Below are 21,245 nucleotides of genomic sequence, written 5' to 3'. Positions count from 1 at the left end.
ATGATAGCATAAAAAACTATAGAAGAAATTATACTATGCACCTTATATTTCTGTTACAAATATATTTGCCATTTTAATTCTGGGCTTCCCTTCATATGTCATCAGTTATGTCAAGTCAGTTAAACGTGTATATATATGTGTGTGTATATATATATATGTATACACATAAATAATTATTTGGATCTAACGGTTATGCTAGGTTATGTTAGTAACATTGCTTGCAACATCTTCCAAGATGTGAAACCAATTCTCTAGATACCATAGGCCACTGCATTCAGTGGAGCAGCACACACTGAACACTGAAGACATGCAACTTAAGCTCTCAGTACGCTGAGAGCTTAAAGGTGCAAAGCTATTAAATTGCTCACATTCCCTTTTTCTCTGATCCTTCTTGCTCAAATAATATTTGTAGCCTGTAAAAAAAATATAGATGGCTGTAAAGGAATGTATAACAATTCTTGCATGAAAGCCGTGCTGCTATTTGAATAAAAGCACAGTCTGTGTGTAGAATAAGACCTTGTTCAAAAAGAAGAAAAAAAAAGTTGGGCATGTCAACAATCCCATTAGGTGGGAAGAACAACTACAGCACTATTATTCTGCTAAACAACTCTAATTACATCTGTCTGTCCAGCGTAGCCTTTATGCTGTATCAAAGAGCTACAACGGCCATTTCACAAGTCATCTTATAAAGAGGAAATAAGGATACAGTTCGTTCCATGACACGACAAATCAAGCCTTCCACTGATTTTAAATTTAAATAAAATTAAATAAAAAGACTTCCACATTTCTTTATATGACTACATTGAAATATATTACTGGTTAAGTAAATCTATGTATTTTCCACAGAATTGTGCTCTTTCCTGCTTAAGCACTTTGGGGTGTAGGAGCCCAATTTTAGTCACCAGTTCCCATCATACAAAGGCTTCAGTTGTTTCAAACCACATGCTGTCAGGTTGGTGTCTGTCTCTGCCAAACACTCAACCGACAGCAGGTCAGAGGAAACAAAGGCTGGACTGTGAGAAGTTAATAAAATGAATAAAATGAGTTTACAGGGGAAAAAATTGTGAAGGCAGAAACATAATTAATCCATCCAAGCAAACATTTTCCACGTGATTAACAGGAGTAATGTTCTCATATATTTACCTGACCTTAGTTTTACCTTATCTGTTCTATGTCACTGGACCACTTTTGCTAGAAAAAGTGTTTGTGCATCATCACTGTTTGCACAAGTACTGCAGAACTGCGGAAACTTTTAGAAAGATGCTAGTCTTAATAAATCAACATTTTACAATGTATACCTCACAACACAGGTATAAATTTCATTATTTTCTGACTTTCATATTATACCGACCTAAAACGCAACACAACTTGTCAGAGCTGTGCCATTCAGCTAATGACAGAGCCTGGTCTTTCCATCAAAAATATTTGTAAAATCATGTGTCCACAAAATGCACACACATTACACTGCTCTCCTGTAAATTCTTCATCCAAAATTACAGTCCTATGTTAGAGGCTTTTTCATGCGGTATGCAGTGAGCCACATGGGTTTCTGGTGAAGCTTTGCAGACAAGCTTTTGGAAATTATGTAATCTTACTGCTGCTTTGCACCTGGGAAGCCTTCCCCTGCATTCCTAGCCTGAATATCTGCATTAACTCACAATGAATGGCAGACGTGAAAAAAATTTATAGTTCACAGAAAAGTCAACCACTGGCAAGGAAAGTATATATTTCAAACAAAGAATATGAGTTCTAGAGCCAACCACTGAATGCACTGAATGCACTGGGAAGTCTTGGATGTGACAAGCAGAAGACAAGCAGTATTGTCAAAGCAACCAAGTCAGGAAAGCTTGAGAGAAGAGAGGACAAGGAGAATGTATGATTCAGCTATGCACTTGCATCTTCTCTCCTCTCAGAAAGGTCATTCAGAAGAGAGGCAATTAGATTACACAGGCTGACTAATGAAAAATTATCCTAACTCACTCCATGGCACAACTAGTTGGATATTCTTCTTATTGACAATTAAGTTATTACAAGACCCAAAATAAACACTTTGCATCATTTATATTCTTGCTCCCCATCAACTTCAATGAGGTTTATCTTGGAAACACAAATACAGAAAACCTAGCAGCATTTTTTCAAAAAGTAACAAAAAATAAAGGAGGAGTGAAGGGCAAAAGGGGGGATATCAGACTAACAAAAGACAAATACAAAAAAATACAGGATGAAGAAGAGTTACTGAATGACTGACTTGACATGACCTTGTAATGATACCTGTGGTGCTAACATGTCTTACATTACCAGACATGCCAATGAGCTTCCACAGTTTGACATTTTCATGTAGAGGACAAGTGCAACACATACAAGAAGTCAGGGAGGTAAAACTGAAGGAAAGAGTGAAAAAAATAGTTCAGTGGAATTTTGGTACACACCTTGTAATTTTAGTTCAGACATTTATTGGCTTGTGGTTTTTTTGTTTGGTTGGTTTTTGTTTGTTTGTTTTGTTTTGTTTTCACATAGATGCAAACTCTAATATCTTTAATCTCACTGACTCAGAGTAGTTTAATCCATACAAATTTACAGAACAGCACAACAAATTTACTCCAACCACCAGCCAGCCAAAAAGCAAGAATGAAAGGGGACCTAGAATAGAAAGTAATAGAAAGAGAAAATGGGGGAAAAATAATAGTCCAGATAATTTTCTTCAGGTCTTATGAAAGCCCCATAGCAGACTTGGTATAAAACCATTAACGTGTTTTTGTTTTATTTTAGTGTATTTCTGAGAGGGTATTTCTAAGGGAAAGGTGCAGGTGGTGCCTGCAAAGTAACTCAGCAAATACAGGAGCTGTGGGAAACACGAGGAAGCATGTTGCAGACTTATTGCAAGTGATGGAAAGTATTTCCATCACTTTCCATTCAAAACTTGTTAACTCACAAAAAGTGTTAATTCACAAAAAGTTATTCCCTATGCAATCCTGCTTTCCCCCTTGAAAAAGCAATTGCTTGCTGGAGTGATTTCTTGCACACAGAGCTTGGGCATTAACCAAGCCAGCTAATAGCTCTGAATGGTCTAAAGAAACTTGTGAGAAAATAAATGAAAACTCCATAGCAGTAGAAAGGAACAGATTTCCATCTTTGGTGAAAAACATAAATCCACTCTGAGCTTCAGTGCAGCGAATAGCTTTACAGTTTTACACCAATTAGAGACCCAGAATTATGGAAAGCAACAGTAGAGAAAGTGTTACAGCAGATCCATAAATTCCTGCAGTATACCAAGCAATATGAAGTTGAGTACCTTCAATCTACAATGAAAGTATGGGAATACAATGCAACATCAACCTGTAAAATGGTGGCTACTTCTCTGAAATCATTAGCTGACTCATTAGGGCAAAGTGGTGGCAAGAATCACTGTAATCAGTAACATTCTCAGCCAGCTAAATGATTCTCCTCATAGAGAAAGAAGGGGGGGGAAGAGAGGAAGGCAAAAAAATAATAATAATAATATCTAAGTAAAGCAATTTCCAAAGAAAAAAAAAAAAAAAACACAACACATTAAATTATGTCATTTGGTAAGAGGTTTCAAGTCACTGTATTCAATGACTATCTTGTGTAGTATGAACTCTTGTCAGAAAGTAACATGGAAAAATTAAAACTTCTTCCTTGTCCTGATGTTTACACTAATATATATCTCAAGCTGACCTGAGAGGGACAATAACTTACTTCGTTAGTAGTCAGTAAGACAATACTCTCAAAATAAGATACTATTTGATAAATAAAATGTGAAAGAATCAAGTCCTGAAGAATACCTGTTGGTATTCTTAACTCTCAATAGTATTTAACATCATTATGGTTAACAAAAGTTTTTACATTTTGTTGTTTAGTGTAATATTAAGTACCTACCTACCAGTACTCTCCTAAGCAATGCAACTAACAACTGTGAAGTGATTTTCCTTACATGTTTTTCCCTGAGTTTTCTTTTTTCTTTTTCTTTTTCTTTTTTTTTTATTTTCTTCGAGAGAGAGGTTTCTCTTTAAAACAAGCTGTTGGTGATTTTTTGCTTTGCCCATAATTAGATATTTTTCTAAATATTTTTGCTACAAATAATGAATGGGACTCTCAACAGTAGAAACAATTTCATGATAATTATACAGCATAAAATTTGAAGTACTAATTGTGCTGGAAATGTGAAGTGTTTCACAAAGTTCGATAATATTCCACAATAATGTGTAGACACGGTGCACTTTGCCTTTGATGAAATCATAATGTTTTTCAATAGTAAATAACCTGTCCCTCTGATATTATATTATCTCCAAATGTAATTTTCATGTTTCACTGGTGTTTTCTGTAGTAATCACCATGCCTGCTTTAAAATAAAAACTAATCTATTTCTAATCCAGCTACAAATAAAATGATATATAATCAGAGAGGGGAAGAAAGAAAAAAAAAAATAAAAAGACCCCTTGAAATGGCATTATAACAATCCATGATTGAAAAAAAAAAACACTATTACAAGAATTACATTTATTCAATACCCTCCAGCAAAATCTTGTGTAATAGTATTGATGCAAAATAGTGCAGTGGAATTTATTCTAATAATTCTGGGCATGAATAATGTTTGAATGTAATAGAAGCCAGAATTATAAATTATCATTTTATTTTACCACTGGACATATCCTGTGTTTTTAATCAGAAATATCATACTTGAATATTTCTCTTAAAACTGTTCAGTTGTAGATTTGCTCTAGTTATAGATTTATTCAAATTAAATTTCTGAACAATACTAAGTAGATGTACTGAGGAAAAAAAAAAGCGGGGGGGAATTAATCAGGCTAATATTAGTACATCTTAGACATTTATACAGTTAATTATTTCATAATACAGAGTGACATGCCTTCAGGCTTTCTACATGCAAAGTGGTGACACTGAGTAGCTTTGATGAAGAAGAACCAAAAAGACTAGTGCTGAAGAACTGACACTAAAAAATAAGATATTTAAAAACATTATCTGTAGACTTAACTGAATGACCACTTCTTTATTTGACAAAGTTTATGACCGTGTTATTTGACAAGTCTATGGTGTGCATAACATGGAATTATTCTCTGTTTAAAATGACAGGCGCATTATTACTTTGTTGCAAGACACTACGTAGTTAAACATCCATTCTCTCATTACAATTTAAATAATTAAAAGCATTCCACAATAAATAAAGACTACTATATATGACCATCCAGAATACAAGAATACATTTTCAATTCTAGGCACACAAAGGGAAAAAAACTTGGAACCTACTGTCTTATAATCCAGTCAAAAATTTTTAACATGTTAAATAGCACACTGTTGTACCCAAAACTGGAGCTTCCTTGCAAATAAGAGGAACACTGTTCTTAATGCCTCATGTAGCTCTCTGACGACCTGCATATTATCACAAAGTGATTAAAATGATTAGCAGGAATTATTTACTCTTCTGCCTTAACTATACTTCTTTTTTGCTTTAAGACTATGATATTTATAGTAGCTTTACCTCATCAAATGCTCTTGTCTTACTGTATTTGTCTTTATAAAACTTCATATGAATAAATGAAACACAAAAAATGCACAGAATCCTAGATTTTATGAAATGCAGTTGAATGTAATTCATATAGGATTATTACAAACTATTTCAAAAGAATATTATTGAGATCACAAAAATCTTGAGATTTGAGAAATCCTGAGACCTGCACTTTGAGAAATCCTGGAATGTGGTTGATTGCATTTTAATTTTGTTTGATTGCAACTGTAGTTCAGTTTTCCTCAGTGTATACATGGAGATTTTTTTTCTCCAAAGAAATATTGATTCATTCAATTCCTGTAACATACATCTTTCACTAGGCAGGAAATATGCTGTGCCACAGAACTAACAGATGCGGACAGCATTGAAAAAATCTTGTGCTGCAGATTAACCTGCGATCAACTTATCTTTTCTCTGCAAGTTGAGTTTCTCCAATATGTACTTGTTACAGCTCCATTTCTTCCCTACTTCCCCATACTAAGTTATAGCCTTGATCTCTCCCCTCAGATCTCTAATATAACTTCAGGTTCCACTCATGCCATATCCAGAATAAAAATGAGAGTTTACTCACTTTCTTTGAGCCAATTGAATACCCATTTCTTATTGCCAAGTTAGAGCCTGATGATTTTTATTTTATTTTTACTCCACCAAACTTTCACACAGCCTAAAGATTCTTTTTTGTGCCTCTTTTCAGCTCAGCTTTATAAACCAACCCAGGCTCTTTTCCATAACGATTGCTGATAATCAAATATACCATCTTCTTTCCCCTTTTCTGGGAACTCTCATTTCTGATCTGTTTGTCCAGACTCCTATTCTCACTCCCACTACATTTTCTCATATCCCATTTTCCTCGTTGACCCCATCTCTTTCCTTTTATAGCTTCCTGTCTTCCCAGATTCTTCTGGGATTTCTGATTTGTTTTTCTTTTAAGAGGAAATTTGAGGTTATGCTACCTGCTTCATAATCTACAATTTACCCAAGCATTCTGATTTAATAACTGAATTAAAACACTTGAAAATGGTTGGCTCTGCACTGTCCTAGAATTTAAAATAAGAAAGTATAGTCAAAATGTACCTGTTTACACATCTCTCATTTCATTAGCAATCCTGGTTTCACTGGTTCAGAAAACCCACCAAGTAAAGGAAGCACAAGTACATTTATCCATGTTGGATGTACAATTTGCTATTACAAGGAGTTTAAACTTTGCTAAATATGTACAAAAATTATATGCTCACTTTGTAAAAATGAGCTATCATATGCTATACATGAAACATTTCAACTGCTAAAAACACTGGGTAGAAGCATACTTTGGAAGAAAATGCATAATCATTTTTAATTTTTCCAGAGGGTAAAAAAGTTCGTTATTTTAATTCTTAATTTTTAAAAATAGAGCAGGTGCAAAAAGAACATATCCCCCAAACCACATATGCAATTGCCACTTTTCCTCAGAGAGACAGAAGAATTGTAACATAAATGTACGTACATCTGTTTACGACTCAGTATTTAATTGTAGCAATAATTATGTGAACAACTGATCACATTGGAAATCAATATTATAAAATTTGGATCTCTAAGTTTATTTTAGCTTTAATAGTCATTATTGCAGACATCTAAAGCAAACTCTGCAGCTGCAGCATGTTTAATTCATTGACATGTTCTCAAGGCTCTCTCACTGTTATAACTTCATAATTTTAGAGCAGCATCTGCCAAAATAAGACAATAACATCCAATTTTTAAAGAATCCTAAAAATGTCTCTTTAACTGTGCTAGTAAACTTCTGCGGGAACCTTCTTTCAGTGATAGTGTGGAGTAAACACTCAAATGACACAAGAAAACTGATTTTGAGACTATGTCTGTTGAAGTGTTAAACACATGTAAATATTATGTCTATGTAATTAAATTAAAGTTATAAAATCATAGTCAGCTCTTCTTCCCACTTGTATGTATAGGATAGTCACAGAAAGAATCAATGCTCAGAAAACCAAACTGTCTTTGTATTAGGATAACTGTTTATAAAAATGTAGGAAGCACAGGCAACAGGCCAGACATCTGCAATCAGTCTGGCTTCTTCAAGGATGGAAACTATTTCCATCCTCTACTGTTGCAACTTATATATGGTGATAGTTTTCCTTGTAACCATTATTATTGGGCTGCAGTCTCACCTTCATTTGGCTCTACAGATATGTGCAAGGAAAGCCAGGGCAAGCCATGCTTGAAGACTTAATTAAGGATTTCCCTAAATAGGAACACTTTCTGCAGGCAAATGATTGAAGACTGCAATACCAATGATAACTATTGCATACATGTGATCTTCACAGTCTGAAGTAAGAAATCCCATGATAAATTTCCCCTTTTGTGTTTGTACCAGTTTCCTAAGGAAAATCGAACATTCTCTTTAAAAATTTGGGGAGCACAGAGTTTTACCGTTTGTCATTGTAGCTGCACAGCACTTGATGTTTTGCAAAGCTGGGTCCCATTATCTTGTGACATTCACCATTCAGAGCAGTTATATCCAGTATCGTACTTTCTAGAATATTTCTTTAACAATAAAAAACATTAAGCCAGGTATTTCCTGTCTTAAATTTTCATAGGACATAAAACTAATAACTGCTTTCTGCCCCAATGACTCTTCAAAATAACGCTGAGCTTGTGACTCTCCTCTTACAAAAATCAAGCAACCTACAAGTTAGTGCAATAGCTTTCATATGCTAATAATTTAATCAATCTATTATGCCCTAGGAACCTTAAGGAACCTTTTTCTTAAAAAGTCAAGTTCTACATGACATCCCTAGAAATCTCTGACCATGAAGCAGATATAGAGAGAAGTACCCGCAATGGCTTCTTAGCATGCCTCTGACTCAGACCAATTTCCCCATGCTCACTCGCATACTCGAAAGATACTGCTTTGGAAAAATGTATCATTCAGAACTTCTTGCATGAACCAGTTCTTGTTTTACCCAGATTCTTCTCTTATGAAATAGGAAATGACTACAGCTCAGATGCTGAGTGCAAAAAAACTTCTGCCAGGCTCTTTGGCTGTTAGTAACTATTGAACAGGAAACGACATCAAGAACAACTCATATACTTTGAAAGAAAGGAAAAAGCAATAAAGAATCCCACCACAACTGAAACTGTGTGAATAATTGAAAAGTTCTAGACATCTTTCTTTACTGTAGCTACAAGCAATAGTTCCCATTAAAATGCAAAAACAACCCCAAAGTACCTTATTTTCTGATAATGGCTTCTTAACTATTCGGTAATAGTATTACTTTTCAAGTAATTTAGGTAAAGAAACTTAGTTAGGAAGTAATAGTAAAAGAAAGGTTGAGCAATTTTACATTTCTTAAAACTTAAATTTATCCATAATAAAAGTGGTCGGGCTGGGCTTTGCATAGCACAGTATATCTTTCAGAAGTATATTCTGCACTTTGGAAGTTTGGGGCATCCTCACACCTATTTCTGTAGAGAAACAAGATATGTGGTTTCAGCTGACTAAGAATTGGAATGTGTTCCACAAAAATGGTGTAATCATCAAAACATTCCTCTGGAATAAATAAAAATAAATTAATGTTAAAAAAAATAATAATCCAGTAGAATATAACTTGCCAGTCACTTTTAAGTCTATTTGATGTCCTGGCAGTTTTCCCATCTTCTCAACAACCTACCTGACAGGGTACTGGGAGCCTGAGTTCAAAAAAAGTCATTTTAATTACACCAGAGCCAGGGTCCAAGAACCTGGAGCAACCAGCAAAGGTGAGTGCCTCAGAGCTTGTGGCCCCAAAATCTGTCTGATCTTTGGAGGTTTGGACTATTTTCAAAGCTGAGATTCCCTTTGCAGAAAGTGTCAACATTTTGATTTACCCTCTGATTAAGAGAAAAAGCAAATTTTGAATGACCAAAATCCTTCATTAAATATTTGCTCTTTCTTATAGTTAGAGGGAAAGAGCAAAATACCAATTGATCAAACTCTTTCATTAAACTGAACCAGTTTTTGTCACAGTGTTTAACTACTTATCCTTACTGTACATCTGCATCTGAGCTAAAATACCAGCAACAGGTACAAAAAATTTCACACATACTTTTCAGATTGGCTTGGCTGTGCATTTAAGGCATTTCCAAGGTCAGGCTTTGGACAATGTACAGCCCTGGAAATTCAAACTGATAAAACAACATATCATTTTCAGCTTATTCATGCAACCTTTCCTTCAAATGCTAAAGATTATCTATGCTGTCTTCCTCAAAAGGAACTGAAGTTTGTGGAACAACTGTCTTCACAGTCATCAACACAGACACATCAAATACCAGTGACAGGCATTGTATTGAAACAACTGTGTGAGCCAAGTTTTTTGGAAGCTGGAGGAACTTTTCTAACTGGTGACTACACATAGAAAAGCAAAGGGAGCAGAAAGACCAGCAAATAGATTATAAAATAGATTTATTGCAGTCTAGCTGTATATAACAAAGATTGGGCATCTGAATTTGATCTTCAAATGGATGAGCCATGAGGAATAACAGGATCAACATATTTTACTATTTATGAATAGTAAATTCATAATTGCAAGCTGCAACTTCAGATAATATCCAAGGGCACAGAGACAGGGAAAAAAAAGAATCCAACATATTTATGTTCCTATGGAATTTTAACAGTAATAACTGACAAAAAAAGGTTTTCAGCAACACCACAGCTATCAGCAAGTGTCAGAATAACACAAGTTTAAAAAAAAAAAAAAAAAAAAAAGCTTAAAAAACAAACAACAACAAACAACTGTTGTTGATGATGATGATTTTTGAATTTTCATTTCAGTTTACTGCTTACAGTATGGAATCTTAGCTATATGTAAAAGTTGATTTTGAATTCATCAGGAAGACGTAACTTACATCTTCCAGAGCTACAGCAGCTCTCTAGGTAACTCACAAAAGTCTGTCACATTCTTCTAATATAGGGGCAAGGAAAACATCTCAAATTTGTAGCCACCATTTCACCACCATTCCCTGGAATTAGCAATGGTATTAATAGTAAATACAGGAAATTTGATAGCACTGGAATCTACAAAAGTGGATGATATGGAATGAAATTAAGGAGAAATGGAGACTTGGATGAGATTAATCATAGAGAAGAGGTATGGAGGTAATGACCAGAGTACAAAATAGTATATATTTGGTGGAACAAACTTCAAAGTTAAAGATGATGCTAAGTTTAAAAGCAGAGTGGTAGCATTTCATACTCCAGAGAATAACGAAGTTTTTCCTTAATGAAATGAATATTCTTTTTGAAGAAAAGCACAGACTCCAAGACTAGAGCAATTTAATGGGAGAACAGTCATACCAATAACACATTAAGTCTTGACCACATTGAAGAGTGCAAAAATCCCATATCATAAAGCCTAGCTTTAGACACTCTCCTCAGCACCCCTCTGCATGACAAAAATACTGTAGCTAACATCACCTGAGGTTGGCAAAGAAGCAACCAATAAAGTTTGCCATTCCTGAATCCTATTGCTGAAACTATAAAAGAGGAGAAACACTCATACTTCAAGGACAGCTGTTCCTTCGAGAACAGAAAGCCTGTGACCTGCCAGCTGCTGTAAAAAATCACTGTAAAAATAAGTAAACATTGTATGTGACAGTAAGTCATACGTTTATTACACAGTCATGAAAGCAGATGATATTCAGCTTAAGTGTTTAGAAATAAAACAGATCTTATAGCTGTATCTTCCTTTGTTTGATCCTCTAGGATCTCTCTCCATTTTACCCAATTAAAATGCTGTCAGGATACTGTCAAAACTTGCTAATGACTGACATACTACATCACAATTTTTTAATCATTGCAAGGAAATGTCTTTCAAATCTCAGTATGTAGCAAACTGTAATATATATATATGCATATAAAAACTACAGTTCAGATAGTGATCTGACAATCACATTACATAAATATATAAATAAGAGTTTAAGCACTGGTTTCTGTTGCACCAGATCACATCCAGATGCAATGCACGTTCTAACCAAAAATTCTTTGAGCTGGCATGCTCAAATTTTAATAACCCTTGGCCCAAGACTTAGGGGTATAAAGACAACAAGTGATGCCATGGTTTTCAGCTAAAAAAAAAAATATGCTTTTTTTTAAAGGAAAGGCCTCCAGCTTCAATTTCAATTCAGCTGAACTGACTTCAATCTGACTTATGGTTTACTCAGAAAAATAAATTTCCTTTTATGATCAAAATGGCTTAGCAGCAAAAGGACATCTACTTTACCTACAGACCATATGATTCATTCATAAATCAGGAAAGTTTTACACTGAGAATTTTACTGGCCTTTTTCATAAATGCATCATGCCATTTATAATCAGTGCAACAGCAATAATAATATCATAAGATGCTTGGAATATACAAGTTCTCTTTCTTCCTGATTGTTGATCAATGAATTCCTTCATTCCCTGACTGTGGGAATCATCATAAGGTTTAATATCCAGCTGGTATAAATCACAGCAACTTCATGCTTCATTGGTATATACAAATGCTGATTTGCATAACTTTAGGATAAAATTTTACAGAGGCACAGATCTGAACACCCATTCACCTTGTTATGGAAATGAGAGCTGTCAGATACTTGGTCATAAATTTTCAATTTTTTGCATATCAGTTTTCCTACCAAAAGAAAATCCATGAAATGTGTTTTCATTTTGGAAGTAGGTAAAAATAAATAAATAAAAAATTAACGTTAGTTTGATAGCTGCACAGTATCTACAAAAACCTGCAAATATATGAAAGTTATTCACACAGCTGGGAAATTTAAGTAAATAAATAAAATCAAGGCTGAGGAATAATTTCATCATGTAACCTTGTAATAAGTCCCTGGAGGAAATATCCATTCCTTTTGTTCCCCTCTTGGAAGCTATGTAATTGATTCCTAACTGCTATGTTAATGTTCTCTATTCCTGCCAGAATCCCTCTGGAAACCCATTAAAGCAAGCAGGGTTCTCTCCTGGTGTTACCCTGTGAGCACTAGAATATGGGATTCTCCAAAGAGCATCGTAGTTCAGACAGTAGGCCACAGTGCAAGCTCCAGTGCCAAAGGGCTAATAACTATTAATACAGAAGAGTAAAATATATCAATTTATTTTTCAGAATGCAGAGCAAACAAGGAAAATGTTGCCTTTTATAATGAAAGACCATCTCAGTGGTTTTGTTGCATTCTTTATTTAAGCATTCTGAAAGCTTTACTGTAAGAAAGTAAGATTTAGTACCACAAAGAAATGCATATGTTCATATACCAATCTAAATTTAAGAGAAGGTACAGATAAAAACATGTTTCAAAGTGCCTAACTAAATGTTTTTGAATCAAAAGCACTTGAATTACTAAAAGGAAGATTTTTTTTAGTTTTCATAACTAAATTTTAAAAATTTTATCACAATTTGGGTATACATTCCCTGAAGTGGGAATCAAGTCACTAATTATTTGTCATCACTGATTCTAAGATCACCTTTGACTTGTTAACTTGATGACCCTAAAAATAAATCAACTTTGGCAGCCACACATCCCAGACATATAATTACAGCAAACTTCTCCTCTTCTATAGGTCATCACCTCAAGTTTCACAGCTATAAACACTTGCTGTTATTATACAGACTGCTGACTTTATAACACACTGGGTGGCAGTGTGGAAGTCTTTTTGTTCAAAATGTCCTTTATGAGCATCTCTTCATGCAAAATTGCGGGGGAAAAATAATCTATGAATATAAAACATTTGATTTTAATATTAGAATACTTAGGGAGGGAGTTTCTCTCTTCCTGTTTATTGTTTCATATTTCATAATGGGTATCTGTCTTAGGCATGGTCTTCTTTCTTTGTGGAAAAATTAGGTTGTTTCTGAGAGTGCAGCAGAGAAGAGAAAAGAACAACGTTCTGCTGTGTCAAGACATTGTCAGGACTTATTGGACTTTGCTGGAAAAATTGTAGTATGTCTATATCTGACAGTAGGAAATAAGATTTGGATGTAAACTGTCCGTGTCTGGATTTAAATGGGAAAAGGGAGGCTTAGGTTTTGCTTGGGAAAAATAAAAATCTCCAAAGTAAACAGAGCCCACACAGAAAGGAACATTTGATTCATTCATATCATTCAGTTGATATATGGATATCCTAGATTAAGGACTTTGTGGTCAAGGCAGTTGAAATTTGCTCTGTAGGCCTGGATTTTTTTTTCCTTTGTCCTTGACAGATAGTTCTTGTAAGGAAAACATTCTAAATCTAGCATTTTAGTCCTACCACTAATTCTGTTTCTTCATTTTTGGGCAGCGCAGTGAAGAATTATAACTTGAGACTCAGACATGCAGAAATGGTTGAGACTCAGTTAGAGCTGACAGCTTTTGGAAACATGTCATGGATGTACTCAGTTCTATGTATTTTGCGAAATCCTGAGGCGGATATCCAATAGAATGAAACTGAGGCCAGATGCTGCATCACAGGGAGCATCATTGGGTTTTTAGGGCCTTAAATCTCTCTCTGCCTCAGAATTCACTTGGGAATACAAAAGCACCTTTCTTCCCAGAGGGCACTGTGAAGATAAACTCATCATTTTTCTGTGAAACATCCTTATTAGCCCACTGAAATTCACATGGAACTCACATTTTCTTTCCCAGAGGGATTTGAATGGTAAGTCAGATATAAAGCCTAAACACAATAAAGAAAAAAGAATACTGATTGATGTTGCTCATGAATGAATAGAATGACATTTTGCATCACTGAATACATCTGTGTTCTGGGTAAAGAAATATGTAATAATACATATTGGTATCCCATGTAAACAATTTTTGCTGCACACACAAAAAAATAACACTGACGTTTCTTAACTGCTTTATATTTCACTAGTGCAGTTATCCATTACACAGCATGATATATTTAACACATATTAAGCTGAAGATAAGAATATTTTATATGTTATATTGAGTTTCTTTTATATTTAAATGCTTTCAAAATATAAATACAAGCAGTGACATCATCCCTGAGTTCACGAAGAAAGTTCTGCCTTGAACATGTAATTGTATATTTATCTATTATGCAATTTAATATTTTCTTCTGAAGCATCTAGTATAGACAATTGTTAGAGACAGGATATTTGACTAAATGGATCATTAGTCTGATCATTTCCCTAGGTTTCTATGTGAACTGAGGATTCTCTAGCATATGTGCCTGACAAGCGCAGATGGAGACATCTGTAATGGGGTGAGGGCTTGGATCACTGCTGCATCTCACAAACAATGAGAAAATACTGTATGTAAGTAGAGATGTTAAAAGCGGCCTCCATTCTATAAGGAATACAAATGATAGATTAATGTAAAAATTGACATGGTACTTTTGCCTTCCCCTATAATGACATCAATAAGCATCTTCAATATTGATTTTGCTTCTTATTAAAATGGTCTGTTACAAATACAGACATTAAGCCAGATAAATACATAGGTCAGAATATTTCCAGCCAAAAGCATTTAGACTAGAATTACTACCATTTAACCAAGACTAACAAGCCTAGCAAAACAACTCCACACAAACTTCTGAATGCAGAGCTTTAAAAGCAAAATGATCACTGATCCCCATGTAGTATCATACCCACAGAAACTTCCTCAGAGCTGGTACCAGTTAATATTGCTTTTTTCCTTCAAAATGTCAGTACAATGCCCACTGAAATTGTGCCTGTGACACAGAAATGACCTTTCATTCTGAAACAGGACAAAAAAAATGCCTTTTTTGAATGCTTGCAGATGAGTTGTTCTCCATTTTGTGAAGGTTGCACAGTTCCTTCCAAATACCAGTGTCCCACATGTGTTAATTCTTAAATTTCAGAAATTACCTCAGCTATGCCAAAGGTTTTCAGACATACTTGTTCAGATTGAATCAGGCTGTAGCAGAAAAACTAAATCTTGTGAAGATGGGACTGTTTCACAGATAGACATTCAAGCTAAAATATTTTAGATACCTTAATATCAAAATTAACTGAAAATAAATAAAAGTGTGGTATCTTAATTCTGAGAAAAAACAAAAACAAAAACAAAAACAAAAACAACAACAAAAAAACAGTACCTTTCTTTTGTCGTATAAGGCATGGTTATCCAACATCATCTTCCTTTCATGAGTAGCATATCTTCGCAAATCACGTCCAAATTGCTGTAAGAAACACAATAGATAAGAGCAATTCTGTCCAATCAAAATTGTTATCCTTTATACTAGAGTCCCAACAGCAGACCAAATAATAAACGAAAATATGAAAATTATCTCTACCAAAAGACTATAGACTGGACAGATGGATCATCTTAAAGAACAATACTTTGATAGTCAATGGTCCATCATTTCAGTTGGCTAGTCTGAGAACAGTTGGGTACTTTAAGAGAAAGCAAGGCTATGTACAGTTTACTATGGGCTCCCACAGTCTCTACGTGAATTATCTCAACAGGTAGCAGGAACTGAGTGAGTAGAGAAAGATAGAGTCCTTTCCTACAAAGGGTCTGATAAAGTGCATTTTTAGAACAGACATCCATCTGCAGAGAAGAGAGAGGAGCTTTTAAGTAGTCAAACATAAGATGAACCTCAAATTCTGCAGTTGATCCAAAATCCAAGTAAACACATTTTATTATCTCAAAACTGAAAAGTGGCTGAAGTAACTCATCAGCTCAGCAGGAGAACATATCGGCTGCAGCATTTTGCCTGGTCTAAAGCACCCTGCTTCCAATTAACCTGGGTTGAACAGAGTGGCAGTGCATCTGTACTTCTAGCACATCAAAAAGCTCACTCAGAACAGGCTTAGGAACTCTTCGTTATACCACATAATCATTCTCTAACAAAATGAACATCAGAGGGCAAGCATGTAGAACAGATCACAAACTAGTTCCATGTGGAGACAGATAAATCATTTGAGTTTTGAGTTTGCAATTATATAGAATTTATTTTGAAAATATTGTGCTATTTTATATCATACCCACTAAAAAAGCAATTACACACAAAAACTTCCATTATAGAAAGTAGCTATCATTTGAAACTTTCCTTCCATATTAGAATACTAACTAAAACACTAAGACATTTTATTTTAGTTCAAAACTAATGAGTAAATGTTAATGTTTTATATTTTTAAATAATTTTACAATACGCAAAATAGAAACAAAAGTTTCCTTAATTCAAAATGAAAAATATCTAATTGTTTTCAATTTTCTATGAAAAAAATAAGTTCCAAATAAGAGCATTTCTTCCTCAAATGTTAAATGTCCTGTAAAATCTTTATGATAATTCTGTGAAACTTTCCAAATCATCTCTTTACTCAGTAACTGTTGAAGTCACTTGTTAACACTAGTGTCATGTAAAAGACAATGCAAAGGACTGAAAATATAGTTCTTCATTCCATGAATTTAAACTCTAAGCTTCAAGGAAAACAAATGTTAAGTGTTTTAGACAGAAATCCATAAATGTCAGTGATGAGTTCATCAGCTTCAACCTAAGATTGCTGGTTATGAAAAGTGATGTGTGGAGAGAAGGAACATTTTTTAAAATTCTGTGAATTCTGAATAGCCCTGCAATTGCAACAATAGGTTGGCAATGCTTATAAAAAAAAAAAAAAAAAAAAAAAAAGACTGCTGTGGTTACTTACCCTGGAGCCTGTCCAGCCTAACAAAGCATATGCATATTGCTCAAAGGGGGTTATGACCAGATCCACACGGATTGCCTTCCAGTCTTTGACTTCTGCCATATCACATTTTTTTGATGTATTGTAACTGCTGTTGTCTATGCTTGGTGTGTATAATTTTAATATTGCAAAACATTTTTGAAAATGATCCATGGCATCAACTTCTCTGCTTGGTATCTGTTCCTTTACAAATGTTGATTCAATGATATCACAATACAGAAGTAAGCCCTAAAGAGAAGACATTGCTCACATTGAATTGCTGGATTGGTTTTGCTGAAATTCCAGACTTTCTAGACAGTTATCTTAAAATATCTTGTAAAATACAGTTTCAGTAAACACAGAACTGTGAATGGCAAAATCTGGTCTAAGAAGAGACATAAAATAGCCATACATAACTTTTGGAAAAATACCAACCAATGCTTAGAGAGAAATCTGCAGTGGTAGCTGTCTGATAATGGCAATATCCTAACCTATACTAAGGAAACAATATTTGCAATTCTTCCCCTCTATCCTTTCCCCCTGAGACTCTGTAGTTGATGTCAACAGAAATTTTGGAGCAGAGATTAATGCTTTCTCACAAGGCAGATATCTAGAAAAACACATTAGTCCAGAGAACAGTCTTGCTGACAGCTTCCAAAGAGAGCATTTGCACTGTCTGTTATCTGAGATTTCCTTGTGACAAGGTCTGGAGTCACCAGAGAGTTGGAATGGCCTTGCTCATACCTTTTGTTTGAAGGGACTACACCAAAAAAATGTTGAACCTCAGTAGCCAGATTTTATTAAAATATAAAAGTGATTTTATTTTAAAATATATTGTTCCTTGCAGTTCAGAGTGAGAATAAAAATAAAAGTAATAGAGTGTTGTAAATTAGTTCCTTCTAATCCAGAACTGCAAGAAGTGCTGGGTGGAAGGGGCAGTGCTATCCTCCAGCCTTGCTCTGTAGCCTGCAACCTTTCAACAACTCCTGTGGTTCCAGTATGTATTACCTCCCCCTAAGGTCCTTAGGAAAAGAATCTTTCTGTCATTCCTCATGCCTGTCTCTGTGCTTGTTCTTTGCATTTATAGGCGCCTTCCAAGGCTACTGATCTCCTGGGCATTTCACATTTACTTTACACTCACAAAGCTTCTCATATCTTTGGGATCTAAGGGCACACCTTCCATTGCTCTCAAGCGAATCTCCCCCCACCAGTCAGAAAACTTCTCCTCACCCAAAACACAGCACCTGGGACAAGATAAGGACCAGCCTCTCTCTCTCTGCTGCCCAGCATATCCTTTTTAAAGAATGCAAAATATCAAACAACAACAACAAAATAAATAAGGGAAATATTATCAATCACACTGCTTCCCTCAGTTATACTTCCAGAGCAAAATGGGGCTTTATACAATGCTCCATAACACTGAAACCATCTCTAGCAGGAAGACTCAGCTGGCAAAAATATTTCACTTTCTGAGAGAGGTTGCACATGATGAAAACACTCAGATGGGTGCCTGACTCCTGGTACTCTCAACCTTAATTTAGATTTTATAGATTCATAAAATATAGGAGAGCACTGTGACTGCCTCCCCTCTGAGCACCAGATTACACAGAAAGCAGAGACTTCTGAGATTTGCCTCTGCAAACGGAATCCAGCTTTGTTATAAAGGTTAGCAACAATAATGCATACCATTTCCTCCATAGGTTGTCAAGTGTTTAATCATTATTACTAGAAGGAAAACAACTAAGCTGGATTTATTAACCATGCTTGGGCAGGTGAGCTTGTTAGTTTTCTCTTCAAGACCAACAGGCCAATCAACAATTTTCAGCATATTATATATACTTATGTATTTAAATCCACACATTGACCAAACTCAATTCATCAGGGAACTTCTTTCTGATAAGATGAATAGAGTATTTCTTAAAACTTCCATCATCAGGATAGTTTTATATCCTTGGACCAAAGTTTGTCTCAACTCTGAAGTCCCTCAAATATTTACACATCCTTCTTCCTCTTGTCTAATATTTTTTATTTTGGTCTCACCTTAAAAAAAAAAAAAAGGGGGGGAGCCAAGAATACTTTCTGACTTTTAGTTAACATATGTTAACTAAAACTTGATATAGGATAAAGAATAATCATATTAGCTTCTTTTTGTTGTTGTTTTGTTTTGTTTTTCTTTCTTCTTAAAAATATGCAACATTGAACTGGGATCATGTAGTACTTTTCTTTCATGGTTATCAATAGGTAATTATAATGTTCTCCATGTCAAGCCTCTTCAAACACAGGTAACAAACTGATTTTTGGAAGGATGTCTCCATAATAAACACCAAATTTAAAAATATGTTATTTTGATTTTCTTTTTGATAATATATCACAAGTGGTTAACTTTATGTGGTAAGGTTAAATGTCTTAGAAAACATTACAATTATTACTATTATATTACTATATTATTATATCAGAGGTACAGCTCTGGCCAAAAAAAAAAAAAAGTTAACAAGATATAATTTCCATGAGGAGACACTGATAGGTACTGTTTTATTTTCAGCTTCCTTTTTTTGTTGTTGTTTTTTTGTTTGTTTGTTTGTTTGTTTGTTGATGATAGTTCCACATTAACGATCCCATTATTTTGCTAGGGATCACTCTCAAGCTGTTTTATGGGTCACTGGGCCAGCCATTTTAATGATAACTATTTGCTTTTCATTGACATTTCTTCTCTGGAATTTTTCCTGAGTTGAAGACTGTTATAAACTAATCTAAGAAAACTCCTTACGTAGCTCCTTCTTGGATTACTTGTTTCCTAGTCTGCTGATTTGAAAATGCTTAATTTTAGCAGGTGTTCTCTCACATCCATCATTAAAACAGCTAGTAATTTTTTCTTGATTTTACCCCAACGTCACAAGGCACTGATACAATTTCCAAATATAAACTCAAAACAGCTGTTGAATGTTAATGCATAAGTGTTTCTAATCTCACCCACTCTTATTAACAAACTATGCCTGACTTCAGGTTAATTCTTAATCTTTTTTGTTGTTGTTTTTAATGCTAAAAAAATTCTTTTGATCTCTTTGATCACTGATATTTAATTCATGACTTCAAAACTTCTTCCCATTCTCTGTAAAAGCTTTTAGCCTATTCATCAGCGTTTTCACATCTCTTACTCATTTTTCCTTTCTTGTCTTTGAGATGTGGGACATTGCATAGCATATCCCAGAAGAAATTCAAATGATTTATTTCCTAACAACTACAGTAGGTTGTGCTAAAGTGACCTTTTTATTGTTCCAGGTACCTACATTTCCCACACCCATATGCTGATTGTAGGTAGTGTTCAGATCACTAGTTTTGCATATTTACCTCATCTATATCAACACTTCTTTGCTCTAATGAAATTGAAATCTCTTGGTACAAAGAATTAGGAATTAAAGCCCATCTTTCTTAGGTGGACTACAAAAGGAATTGAATTCCTACTACAGATGGGTGTTCTTAGTAGTTTTTTTGTTCTGACACCCTGATAAATCTAGGAAGATAATATAGACAACAGTGGATTCTCCCTTCACAGGCAAGCACCTGGCAAGTGTCTTGTATCAGCGAGATCTGTAGACATGCACACTTGGCCATCAGTAACTATTCCTTGGATTTTAAGCCCGCAAGCTCTTAAGGAGATATGATTATGTATTATTACCTGTGTGTCTGCAAATGACATTGATATAAAATGCTCAGGCTTTTTAAGACATCTTTTGGATGATATCTTCTGCATTAGTTTTGCTTAGTTTTCAAAGTCATTTTTTTCATCTTGCTACTCATTACAAAAATATACAATTGTAAATGTAAACAGAGTAAATTTGACGTGAGAGTCTTTGCTCTACTACACACACTAAAAATGTTCCCTTTACCTAAAATTCACCCTGGATACCAGACCTACCAAAGGTCCTGCCTTTGAGTTCTCCCAGCTGCTTTAGAAGTGCAAATTCCATCTATAATACCACAGCATTTAAAGACAGAGTTTTTAAAGAGTTTTCTTTTAAAACTCTTCGTATTGCAATGTTTAGGAACTACAAGGC

General features: G+C 34.7%; 1 protein-coding gene across 15 annotated transcripts in view; it reads right to left on the bottom strand.

Moving 5' to 3' along the window:
• The window catches only part of DNTT (DNA nucleotidylexotransferase), a 180,868-nt gene that overhangs the window by 24,224 nt on the left and 135,399 nt on the right, over positions 1 to 21,245 (bottom strand). For 12 of the 15 annotated variants that reach the window (XM_027460526.3, XM_027460520.3, XM_027460527.3 and 9 more), the window contains 2 exons: positions 17,176 to 17,439; positions 15,621 to 15,704 (listed from right to left, as the gene is read on the bottom strand). In XM_027460526.3, coding sequence (XP_027316327.1) covers positions 15,621 to 15,704; positions 17,176 to 17,439 — 348 coding nt within the window. The remainder of the gene's footprint in view (positions 1 to 15,620; positions 15,705 to 17,175; positions 17,440 to 21,245) is intronic. The other 3 variants (XM_038181684.2, XM_027460532.3, XM_027460533.3) reach the window with 1 other exon arrangement.

The sequence above is a fragment of the Anas platyrhynchos genome, chromosome 6, assembly GCF_047663525.1.
Source record: "Anas platyrhynchos isolate ZD024472 breed Pekin duck chromosome 6, IASCAAS_PekinDuck_T2T, whole genome shotgun sequence".
Classification (NCBI taxonomy): Eukaryota; Metazoa; Chordata; class Aves; order Anseriformes; family Anatidae; genus Anas; species Anas platyrhynchos.
The sequence above is the reverse complement of the archived record's forward strand: the minus strand, read 5'-3'. Positions and strand labels throughout refer to the sequence as shown.